This window comes from Alosa sapidissima, chromosome 15 (assembly GCF_018492685.1).
Source record: "Alosa sapidissima isolate fAloSap1 chromosome 15, fAloSap1.pri, whole genome shotgun sequence".
NCBI classification, from domain to species: domain Eukaryota; kingdom Metazoa; phylum Chordata; class Actinopteri; order Clupeiformes; family Clupeidae; genus Alosa; species Alosa sapidissima.
Genome location: NC_055971.1, coordinates 20795474 through 20808649, shown reverse-complemented (window position 1 = coordinate 20808649; position 13176 = coordinate 20795474). Strand labels below are relative to the sequence as shown.

The 13176-nt window shown below is 38.4% G+C and overlaps 1 protein-coding gene across 1 annotated transcript; it reads right to left on the bottom strand.

Moving 5' to 3' along the window:
• Nucleotides 1-749: 749 nt before the first annotated feature.
• On the bottom strand, nucleotides 750-12316 carry pgr (progesterone receptor). Its single transcript, XM_042063962.1, has 8 exons — nucleotides 11129-12316; nucleotides 8246-8355; nucleotides 7582-7698; nucleotides 6663-6968; nucleotides 5585-5729; nucleotides 5358-5488; nucleotides 4565-4722; nucleotides 750-2510 (listed from the first exon to the last, which is right to left on the bottom strand). Exons 1-8 carry the CDS (start codon nucleotides 11986-11988, stop codon nucleotides 2355-2357), a joined length of 1983 nt encoding a protein of 660 aa, XP_041919896.1. The 5' UTR covers nucleotides 11989-12316; the 3' UTR covers nucleotides 750-2354.
• Nucleotides 12317-13176: the final 860 nt, after the last annotated feature.

The following is a 13176-nucleotide window of genomic DNA, read 5'->3' as shown; positions in this document are numbered from 1 at the left end:
AAATCATGTTAAGCTAATTTAAGCAATGTTGCGGTCTGCGGACATAACACACATTAAACTTATTTAATAGCCTACAGTGTTATGACATGTTTTTACATTTATATTTGTAATAGTCCAAACATCAGGACCAAATGTCTTTCAACCAATAAAGCAAGTGATACCTTTTTGTACTAAGGAACAAATTGTACTAAAATGGGTAGTAAACTGGGTTATCCCTGAGCTCAACCTGTTCCAAATGTGAAAGCCTAAAGGTCTACAAGTTTAGCTTTTCAGCTACTTGTTGAATATGATGTTTTACCCTGTCAGTAACATTAGGTAAAGGATAATGTATTGTCCACCAGTCAGTATCGAAAAATAAGTAGCCTACCGTCAGGGCGAGCAGAGCCCCAACGCAAAGTGTAACCATATCACAACCTACCTTGACCTTTAACTTTTACTATGATGTAAAAAATATTGTAATCCTGTGAATCAGAGATAGTTAGTATCCAGTGACAAACAAACATTCAACTGGCCATCATTTACTATCGAACCACCTAATCCATTTACTAGTTTCAACTGAATTCACATTAAACTTACCCTATCAAATGTACATTCGGAATAAACTGGTGTGCTGGTGTTGAAATGTTATTTCAATTTTAGTGCTATGATCTACAATATTCATAACTTCTCTCTGTGTATTAGTTTATAATATATGTACCAAATGAGTTGTTTTTTGTTATGTACAAAAGCATAAAAAATTAAGAGCCTGCTTAATTGGGAAATAAACATTTAATTTTTCAGGTTGATATTAAGCTGTGAAAGCACTGGTCCAAAAGAAAACTCCAAAGTATTTGATAGCAAAGTATTTGCCTGCCAAGATCAGGGTGTTCTTTTTCCATTTAAATACAAGAGAATGTAAAATGACCTTGAGTACTGATGGGGAACTGATACTCCCCTGCATTTTGGACATTTTAAGGAAATAATATCGCACCACAAAAATGTAACATCTATCATCCTATTCTATTGTGCTCAAACATGCTAACTAGTTGCAGTATATCTACAAAGCATCACAACAATATGTTATTTATTCTTTTTCATCTACTGGAATGTGAAGATAAAGGGACAATTAAAAAAATACACTTATGTGTTAATGTTACCAATACAATAAGTGCATTTGTTATCTCATGTATACATATTTGATAACTAATAAATTAGGGAAACTGACATTACTGATTTCTTTGATACAGCAAACCTCTATGTCTGACCAAGCAAACAAGCCTTTTTTACAGTGTTCTGCTGAAATATGTATACCTAGTCATGGAATGTACTGCCAAAACACAACAATCTCCAGTTTACTCCGCAGTACTTTGCACATTCCTTACCATTTTTACATTTTTAACTACTGGATATTTTTGCTTTTGGTTTTAGTTAACACCTTGGGACAAAGGTAATTGTCTGCACTAAACAATTCATCTAAATCAGACAGATGTATATAAATAAAAATGAATGTTCTAGTAGTTGAATTTTTAAAACAATACTTCAATAACACTTTCTGTTACATAGCCACTGTTACTACTTGTTATTTTGTAACTACACAATGAAATATAGGAAATACAAGTATAACTGTAGCACATTGGTACTCTGCATTTCCCCAACACCCAATCCTTAAACTTAGTCCTAATTCTAACCTTACAGCACTGCAAAGTAACCACCTGCTGGTTGCCATCCAATAAGATATACTGTAACTTGAGCTGTGTAATGGAAAGTGTTGCCAAATATCCTGTAATAATTACAACAATGACGATAAAAACGTAATGTAAAATATTGACACTTATACCCTGTTCCATATCCCTCACGCCACCCCATTTAGCCCTCCCCACCCGAAGACACCACATTGGCAAATCCCTAAAGTGGTTCACATTTTTCTGATGAACTGCCAGAAGTGGTTCTCATCTCTATCTGGACCCTTTCAAGAGAGTTCCATTATCAGCATCATAGTTGGCCCCACAAGACTTCCTTTTCAACATTCCATATGTTATCTTAATGCAGAGGAAGTAGATTGGGGCCCAAATAGAACGTTCAAGCATTGTTTTTGTTTACCTTGTTGAAAGGGTCCCTACCTTCTCTCACTGTAACAAAAAATGAAATCAAAATAGTGCAGATCTGGGCATAATAATATTACTGCTGTCACAAACTACTGATCAAACAATAGTAACTTCAGCCATGGAATTGACTGCTAACACAAGGCATCATACATAGTAAAAAAAAACCTAGGGCACACTGTACGGTGCTGCCATTCAAGGTTGTTAGTAAGTCCAAGGATGTCTTCTTAGGTAAGATATTGTAGGTCATCCTCACTCAGTCTTCAGGAAGCATCACTTGTTGTGAAACAAAAGAGGCTTCACCATACCTGCCAAAACCTTTGGTAACTGTGAAGCAATCACCTCTGACATCATCTCTGGGAACTCAACCTTCATGGCGTCTGCCTGGATAAAGGTGCTCAGGCAGTACAGGTTGACCTTCTTCACAATCTAAATGGGTAGAGCCAGAGGAAGCCAACATTATCTTCAGGCAAACACTAGCCTACAAGGAACTCAACAAAAACTGTTTTATACACAAGACAGTAGCTTTGAAATAGAGATGGAAACAACTAAAATGAACTAAAAACTAACTTATTACACTATCTGATCCATCTAGGAGGTGATGTGAAATGGTTTTGGCTGGGTGTTACAAAATTATACTCCCTGAGAAGCATTCATTTTAGACTGTGAGCCAACCAGTTAAGGGTTGCACTGTGTTATTGGCATGTCTGTATTAGTTTCTGCCCTGCATAGACCCATAGCCTGTAAGGCCCAGTATGGCCTTGCTGGTCAAGGTGATCTCCAAGCCAGTATCCCTGAGATTAGGCCTTCAGTAAGAGTGCTTAGCCAATAAATTACATCAGGAGACAACTACTTCCAGTCATTGCAGCTTAAGTATTAGAATAACCATTTTTAAGACTGCACTTATTTACTGTCTTATTGAAGCTCTGATAAAAAAAAAAAAAACACTATAACTACAATAGAACCATGAATTAGGCATGTGATTTAGCTGATTCTAAAGTATCAAAGTAAAATGCAACAATTTTAAATTCAGACAATGAAATGGGTGTTAGCCGATAGATTTTGTTACATGTTACTTGCACCTGTGAGTTCCAGGGAAATGAGAGGAAGGAAAAGCGCTCCAGGACTTTCCTGCCAGTGACAGCTCATCATTCACTTTCAAATCCATTTTCCTTTCCATACAACTTCAATCCTCAAAATTACACTAAAATCTTTGAGAAGTTACTTAACCAGGAGAGGCCAGCTGAAACACTTTAACTATTAAGTAAATAGTGAGCTAGTGACAGTACATACATCATTGCTGTTTTTGTTGAGCACCTAGTTATTTGTGCACATACTGTTATATTGTTGAGTTGTCAGCATGTTACAAAAGAATGAACTCTATGTGGTGTGGACATGAAACTCAATTCAAGAATTCTATGGAGTTATTACAGTAAATTCGATATGACGGTACCCTAGTCCGTGTTCTATTGTATTATCATGGCCATGTGCAGCCACCACAGAGCTGTCTAAGCATCTTTATTAGCCATCATCACTGATATGATAAAATAATGTAATTAATTCCCCTCGACTGACACTGATATTGGACCAAATAAAGACAGTATGTAGTAGTAGAATGTGGACGTAAAGATGTATAAAAAGTATTTTCAAATGCTTGTTAAATTATTTTGCAAAATTGATGTGGGCACATGTTCCATCCACAAATCCAGAGCTTGCGTATAAAAAGATTAATAAAAAAATGTCATGACTGCCCTTTACAGACATGCATGCGTTATATCACATCCCCTGTAATGGTAAATTTATCATATTGTGCAATCAGTAAACATATGTAGGCCTAATATCTTGGCCTTTCAATACAAGTTTAACAAAAGCACAGTGAGTTCGACAATAACAAGATTTAAATTGTCACAATAACTAAAACACACATTTCAGCTCAATTTACCTGGTTCTAAATGGGTCATACTAAGGATGAGTAACAGTCACGAAACCATTGTTGGCCTCTGACTTCTGAGAAAAGCAAGCCCATTTGACATTGTTGAAAGTATCCTTAAGAGTTGAAGAGGCCATTAACACATTAGGTGGGGACAGACTGGGTTGCTTTGGCCATTAGGGGCAGGCATGGGTGCACACAACCATCTCCTACCAACTCTGTGATTTTCAAACCCTTGTCAAATGAGGGTAATGCCCTTATCTCTAATGTTGATTATTGATTATGGCGGACCCTCACTAACGTCTGTAGTCACTAAACTCCAGTCCTGGTCTGCCAAATAACAAACAACTGAATCAATATTTGATACGTCAAGCTTAATGTCTTATTTTTACATAATGTTATGGCCTATATGTAGACCAAAAAGTAGAGATGATAGAACAAAAGTATATATTACTTTTCTGTTTGGTACTTATGGACATTTTATTACATGTGATCAGAGCTCACTACTAATAATGTCACATATTTTGTAACCACTGACACAAGCACTTCATACCTCATGCATGGCATCCATGACTTTGGTTAGGTGATAGAAGCGCTGAGAGCTGGCCACCAACCCTTTCTCCTTGATGTGGATGGCTTTGGTCAGCTCATGGATGTAGTTCTGTCTCATTTCATCAAACTGGTTTTGGCTTTTTAGACCCTCTAGTGGCACTGCAGAACAAAAATTGACAAAAAGAAAACCACCTGTTACATTACTAAATGAAACATCCCATTATTGTGTAGCACATTGTTAGCGATGATGTGAATCTAATCCAATACACTTTCTGGCAAATTAAGGAACTTGCTGTCCTTCAGCTGTCTGTTTAATGCATGTGATAAAAAAAACTCAAGTGGTTGTACACCTGGCTGTGTAAATGAGAAACCGATAATTCTACGTTGCTTTAGGAGCATATGGGTATGATTTGATTGGCTGTTGAACTCAACAATGTCAACAATCTTTACCCAGAATTGGGCACTTCACCTTTAATTCACCTATGGCAAATACAATTATGACAAATCGGCCATTCATAGCTGTAGGCATGTGGAGAGCTGCCTGTTTCTGATGCTGTGTTGTAGTTCTGGCATGAGAACTATTCTGTAGAGGAACCATGCAGGGTGTGTTGTAATTACCATGTAATTCTTTTTCTCCTCAAGGACAACATATTTCTCATCCTTGAGGAGATTACTGTTATTGTTCAAACAACAGCAGGCTACAATTGATGCAATTCATAACTTGAAACAAAAAGCATATTGGCCAAACCAGAAGGAAAGAGTTGGTATTTCAGCCAGACAAAAGGTCATTTTACCAGTGTTGAGAAGCATCAGGGCTTTCATGCAGAGAAATTCTTCCCTGGTCACCTGAAGATTAGCAAACTCTTGTGGGATGACCTGCATTGCCAGGCACAGCTCATAGATTGGTGACTTTTTCATCCGCTCTCTATAAGCAAAAGATCAAAAAGGCATATTTCAATGAATTTTTTCATTAATCGCCAACATAAATACTAACATGTTTTGATATAATAAAATTACTCACTGGCTGAGAATGAGATCAGGGGCAAAGTATAAGTATTCACTGGTAACATTTTGAAAAGTCCTCCAGCCCAGAGAAAAAACCATCAGGTTCATCCAAGAGTACTGGATCAGCGTCATCTGGTCACTAATATGCAGACTACGAAATCCTTTTACAAACATATAACAGATGATCAGAGGATTTCTCTTTCAGACAGTGTTTTAAATTATATTATTCATAGTAGATTTGGAATGCACTTGGTAGGACTATGAAAAAAGAGCCATATGGTTTTGAGGGTTCAGAATTCAGACATGATTAACCTGTGCACCTGCCTGTATTGGAAACGTTATTTATGCATGAGGACTTTCCATTTAATTAACCTTATTTTCCGTTGAGACATGACTCAACATTCATACCGAACCTTTCATGAATGTGGAAGACAGAACAACGAGAGCTTGTCAAAATAAAAGTCCAAAGTCGCAAAGCAGCATTGCTGTTTTTTGTCCAAACCTCTTACCTGATCACGTCACATCTGAGTCAATGGGCTACTCCCGTGCCAAAAAGACAGAACATGGTCAAGCAAATCATTTTTGTTTCATAAAAATGTATTTGTTTTATGATGTAACCTTTGCAGATGATTTCTCATCTTTTGCTATTGGGAATGTCCAACCGTTCCAAGTTACACAAATACGGGTCAGCTGAATGTAGGCTAGTTTACCTCCAAGTGTTAAACTCAGTGATTATGAATGCTTCACAACTTTTACAGTAAAGTGACATTCAATGTAGACTTCATAAGATATTCATGAAATATTTACAAAGGCTGGAGAGATTAAATTAATAGTATCCAGGTTACACAAATACGACGTTGGCTTTTATTTTGACAAGTTGTCGTCGTTCTGTCTTCCACATTCATGAAAGGTTTGGTATGAATGTTAAGTCATGTCTCATGAAACAGTCATGAATGCTTTATGTGCAGTTTATGACAGCTGCTATGAATGTGTTATGAACTCACCCGTCAAGTAAAGTGTTACCCAATTTCCTGTATATCTTTCCAACAATGACCCCCTGTGTGCAGTATATGTGGTTGTCCAGTAGCTGTTACCTGGGAGTGACTTTGACCATCTGACAATCCGCAGAAGTTGCCTCTCACAAAGCCGATTCAGGCTGTTAAGCAGCTGGTTAGGCATATCAGGCTGGGAGTTGTCAAAGCCAGAGTAGACCACCTCTGGCTCAATGCTGTCTAGTATACTGATGATCTGCGGGGAGAGCTGGAGCTCTCTTAAGCTGGGCATGCAGGGCATCGTGGTCATGGTCTGGCAATCCCCTGCGAGAGCCATGGGGGACTGGAACATCAGGGACGAGGGTAGCCCCATGGCCTTCATGGCCCCAAATCGCTTCAGTTTTCGTCCTGTAAAAAGACATAAATCAGCAATAATTACACTGATACCATATGGATTGAGGACTAAATCCTAATACTAATCGACCTCATACTCTAGTTTATTGTTATGGTTAATATGGATATGGTTAACATCTTTGGTTTAATTTTGGAGTGTCAAACATGAAACATGGTATATACTGTGTTGCTTTAAATGTACTAAAACAAACATATATATATAGATGTTTAGCTTTTAGGTAATTTGTTGACAAACAGCCTCTTATCAGTGCCATTTGTGATTTTGTATGTTGTACTGTATGTTGATGAATCATTAGTTATAGAGGTTTTGTTTGAAAGGCAAGGCTGTTCACTTTAATACTTTATAGAATAATTTATCATACAGCCATTAATGTTGTATTGATGTATTCTTGTATTTTAAAAGTATAGGATCAATGGGTATCCATATAAAATACAAAGAAATGAATGACTTCGCTGAGCAGTTTAAACACCAATGTTTGATTAGTCTTCTATGTGAATAGGTTCTTCTGAAAAAAATATTTGTAAAAACAACTACACAGCCAGCAGTCAGACATTACTACCGTGACCTACTAAGATAGGAATTAAGAATCATACAGAGGAAAAGTACCTCCCAACATCATGCCAGCTTGGTAACACTTCCTGAGACGACATGCGGGGCAATTTTTTCTTCTAATCTTATCCACGATGCAGTCATTTCTCCCAGCACAAAGATAGTTATGATGGCCTGGACATCAGAGAGAGGAGAGAAAGGTTGTTAGGATACATTGAAACATAAGCCATCCCTTTGTCTCTAAGAAGAAAAGAAAGAGAAAAGGCATTGGTGAGGACAGGCAATGGCAGTGGGAAGAGATGGGTGCTGTATTTTACCACACCAAAGGGGAGGTGTGCATGGGGGCAAGGGGTGGTAGGGGAGAGAGAGAAAGAGGAGTGAAGACTGGCGGGGAACTGAAACGAGGCTAAGGACATAGTGACATGGTCATGGTCAGACACAGTGGCTCTTATATATCTTCCTCTGAAAGATAACGAGAACAGCATGTAAGAAAATTAGAACATTGTGTGCTTTAACCAAAATGATAAAAGGCATTGCATTGCGGATTGCTGATCCAATTTACATGATTTCATATCATTTTTATGTGCATGGTACATGCTAAACTTAGCCAAAACATCTCAAATAAGTAGGGAAAAATAGTCTTCACTATGAAACCATTTGGCTGTCTGAAAACAAGGTTATCGTATGCTGATGGTGTTTAGGTGACGTTATTTCACTTTACCTTCAACTGCCCTTTTGAAAAATACTTTGCAGCTTCCGCATGTGACAACCCCATAGTGACAACCAGAGGCCTCATCTCCGCAGATGACACACACTCTTTGAGGAGGCATGCTGTGAAACAAACAAAAATCAAATTTATGATTGTCAAAATAATTATTTCAGAAGTAAATAAGTAACTAGATGAATTTCCCCACACAAAGTAGCGCACACTGCTCGCAGCGCAGTCCTTTCTTCAGGGCAGCCGTGGCCCACTGGTTAGCACTCTGAACTTGTAACCGGAGGGTTGCCGGTTCGAGCCCCGACCAGTGGGCCGCGGCTGAAGTGCCCTTGAGCAAGGCACCTAACCCCTCACTGCTCCCCGAGCGCCGCCGTTGTAGCAGGCAGCTCACTGCGCCGGGATTAGTGTGTGCTTCACCTCACTGTGTGTTCACTGTGTGCTGTTTGTGTTTCACTAACACCGATTGGGTTAAATGCAGAGACCAAATTTCCCTCAAGGGATCAAAAAAGTATATATACTTACTTATACTAAGTACGATTATAGTATCAAGCATCAAAAATACAAGAGAAATCAAAACAAATGTAAAAGCTCATACATTTCCACACGAGATATCAAAAGAGCTCTGATGTCACTGACATGCATGTGCGTGTGTAATTGACTGATAGGGCAGTTAATTTATGTGTTCTATTATAAATCATAATAGAAAGAGATAGAGAGAGATAGAGAGTGACATAATGTGTGTGTGTGTGTGTGTGTGTGTGTGTGCGTGTGTGTATTTGTGTGATACGTTCTAAGACTGTGAATCACTGGAATATGGAATAAACCAAAAGTTGACATGACCAGTATACATATAACATAACAAGTCAAGAAGGTAGTATACAATATCATATATTATTGATATCATGGTGATATTATTAGATATCATAACACTGCCAAAGAATAAATAATAAGAATAAATATTTGGTTGCACTTTACTTGAAGGTATCTACATAAGAGTGACATGACACTGTCATGAACGTGTCATAAACATTATAAATAAGTCATAAACGTTTATGACATTTAACGCTTCTGTCATTAATTGTCATTCGATTTTTGTCATGACAAGTTAGGGTTAGCGTTAGAGTTAGGGTTCATGTGTCACTCTTATGTAGATACCTTCAAGTAAAGTGCTAACTAATATTTATTTACAGTAAACAGTAAAGAAAATTTTAATCCCAACTAGGAATTATCACTGCCTTTTATAATCAGCCTACATTTTATGACTGTTTCAACTCTATGGAGACTGAGGGTATTGTTAAGGGAAATTATTCTGCCAAGTTTCATAACATGCCACTTAAACTGTGTGTTTGTAATCAAATGTTAATGTTATGTAGCTTTTTCAGCTGATTCACTACAATTACAAAATGAAAATCTTTGGTAAGATTGATAAATGTAGGTTACGCTACTGGAATTTCCCTATATGTCATGCTCGTGAATTAAAGTAGCCTAGTTTAGAAGTTTCTGTTAAGGAATGCTCCAAAACTCGTAAGACAGATTTTACAAACTACTATGACAATATGATCCTTTCAAACGCAGCCGTGACCTACTGGTTAGCGCTTCGGACTTGTAGGCTAACCGGAGGGTTTCCGGTTCGAACCCCGACCAGTAAGAACGGCTGAAGTGGAGAGTACAGTGACCAAGGGGGCATTTGCGATTTTCAAGGGGGCACAATTTTTTTTTTTTTATTGGGGGGGGGGGGGGGGGGGGGGGTCGAATTGCCATTTGAATTTTGCAACACAAAGAGCGTCACGGGGGGCGCTATTTCTTTTCCATTTGAATAAAATGCCTCAAAACAATGGCAAAACGTTTTGCCCAAAATAATCCAAATTGTTTTCAGGCTGGCATTGTCAGTTTTGCCAAATATGTTTTCAAAATGCAATCCTACATTGCACCTTGAATATTAAATTGCAAAACGAATTGACAGTTAAATGATGAAACTGAATATTGAAATGCAAAATTAATTGCCATTTGAATTTTGAGACTGAAGTACCATGGCAAAATGGAATGCAATTCAATCCATGTTTATTCTATTTTTTAACCCAAATTATTCAAATTGATTTTAGGATTGCATTGTCACTTTGCAGATTAAAATACAATTTGTTGGAAATTATTGCAAATTGCAATATTAAATTACATAATGAATTGGCCATTGCATAATTGGCCATTGCATAAACATTATAAACAAGTCATAAACGTTTATGACATTTAACGCTTCTGTCATTAATTGTCATTCGGTTGGGCAGCCGTGGCCCACTGGTTAGCACTCTGGACTTGTAACCGGAGGGTCGCCGGTTCGAGCCCCGACCAGTGGGTCGCGGCTGAAGTGGCCCTTGAGCAAGGCACTTAACCTCACTGCTCCCCGAGCGCCGCCGTTGTATCAGGCAGCTCACTGCGCCGGGATTAGTGTGTGCTTCACCACACTGTGTGCTGTTTGTGTTTCACTAATTCACTGATTGGGTTAAATGCAGAGACCAAATTTCCCTCACGGGATCAAAAAAGTATATATACTTATACTATACTTAATGTAATGTCTTTTTGCATATTGGAGATTGCATTCTCATTTGAATTAAGCTACACATATGCTTCCATTATATTAGGTATGAATATACAATCAACTCATACTGACAATTGCACTGCTAAATTTAAGACAGTCCATTGGTATCAGAAACCATAGGCGTAACACCCATCAATTAACTCCTGCCCATTCAATCTGGGGACATTATGTTTGAGCAGAATTTAAAACAGAGTTTGGTTTATAACACCATCAGGGTATCAAGAAATGCCTGGGCAATAGGTATAACTGAATGAGCTCCGCTCAACGAGATACCCTTCGAGAAATGTCCTTACCCAGAATATGTGGTGTAGTTGTTCGAGGGCCTCTGAAGAAAACCTGTGTTGATCCCATCAGTTGAGGAATATGCCGCTTGATGGTGCTGCTCTTCGGTCATTCCCATGGGCTGACCCCAAACTTGACTGTCCGCAGTTGAGGACTGAAGCGGCCATCTGGACATTTCGTTCTTGCAAATGAACAGATGCTGCTGAGATGCCTGTTGGTTTATCACATCATAATTAACCATACCTTTCCCAGAGACGCTCTCAGGAAATGGTTGTCGTGCGTTACTCTGGTTCAAATCGACAAATATGTTCGGAGAACTGCTGAGTTGGCCATTGCTGTGGCTTGGGAACGATGGCACGTCGACCATAAAGTCGAATTGCTGTTTCTTGCCATTGTTGTAACAACTGTTCGTGGCAGACACGTTTGATGTCAGATCAAGATCGGAACCGTGAGGATCCATTATGAGAGACGGTTCTTTCTCATCTTTTATAAACTTGCACATATCTCCCTGTAATGCAGTTGACGCAGATGAGCTTTGCGAACTTTCAGGAGACACAGACTGCTTCATCTGAAATGATTTGCTAAGATTCCACGGGTCGTGCTCGGATTTAATATATTCTTCCGTACGATCGCTGTACTTTTTGTTAAACACTTTGTCTGTTACGCATTTGAGGACGACGCTCTCGCTGATTGATTCAGGCTCTGTGCATAAAGTTGTCACATTTCCGAAACTACTCAGACCGGTGGAGAAGCAAACCGTCGTCTCCTTATAGCCAGTTGAATTGTCGCCTCCAGCGTCCGGATATTTTTCTATGAAGTCATTTACTCTTTTGCCAGTACATGAATCTACAGTGGAATTAATACTTTCCATTCTGTCGACAAGATTCCGTTTTCCGTTTTGAAAATATAGTTGAAAATCTCCAGAGCGCACTGTAGCAAAAACCCGCTTCCTCTTGTGATTGGCGCCGTCTATTCCATCCAACCCCTCGTTTACAGATTACTCACTGCGGCCAAGGACTGCACAGAAACGTATCTAGCCTACCTTAAATGTGCCTATTAGTCAGTTGCGACTCCATGAGTAGGCTAATACCGATTTACTTCAATTAAATGGGCTATGAAATTAATTTCAGAACACAATAAAGGTCGACTAAGGAGAATAAACGTGCTAAACATTCTAGACTCACTTTTAGGCTACTATGAAGAGGCATGCCACTGAACAACACCCCCTTCAGACCAGCCTCTTTTTTGAAATTATAATTAGCATTTTCTGTCACTAGTGTTTGCACTAGGACTACACCCATATGAGATTGTTTAGAAATAATATTGATTATTATAGCCTAAGCCTATAATGTATCATATCTAAAGGCTCATCCACTATCACTGTTTACAATAAGCCTACCCTGTTGGTAGGCCTGGGAGTGTGTCTTATTAATGAATAGCCTATACTGTAGAATATTGGTTGACAATTTATTGGAGACCAGCTTAGTCTATTTCAGAGATTTTTGACTTGACCACCTAACCATTATAGGCTATGCATTATATGCATTTTAAGGTTTGTGAAATGTAATTCCACCATATGAAAATACCTCGTGTAGCTTCATATAGCTAAACAAAATGAGGTTGAGAAAAAAAAGTTTAGGCCTAGGCTACTCGAAGCAACCCTACCCAAAATCATTTTTTGAGGCATTCTTTGTATAGCCTATTATGACTTGCTGTATCTCTATAGGAGATTGGCTTCTCGGTCTGAGCTGAGGAGGTCGAGATGACCAAGAGCGATCCTTTTAGGGACCATTTTAGTCACCTTGACAACTAGACTTCCATGAAATGCGATGTGTTGTAAAATGTGTAAGCCTAATTCATAATTTAGGCCTACTGCACCTTGATCATTCCCTATGTGTGAAATAAAAATTATATTGTTTAGTATGTAATCTAAAATAAGATCACAAAACTGAGGCAAAAGGTTGGTTCTGTAATTATGAGCTACGTATTGGATAAAAATATTGCTGTTTTTCTACCTTTGATAAGTTTTTAGGTCAGTGATGCAAATTCTCCCTTCATC

Coding starts and splice junctions, on each gene's coding strand:
- pgr (XM_042063962.1), bottom strand. CDS start 11,988: ATGGAAAGTATTAATTCCACTGTAGATTCATGTACTGGCAAAAGAGTA. Junction 7,699..8,245: donor TTTCAAAAGGGCAGTTGAAG/GTAAAGTGAAAT, acceptor TCTGATGTCCAG/GCCATCATAACTATCTTTGT. Junction 4,723..5,357: donor CCTGATGCTTCTCAACACTG/GTAAAATGACCT, acceptor TTTGTTCTGCAG/TGCCACTAGAGGGTCTAAAA.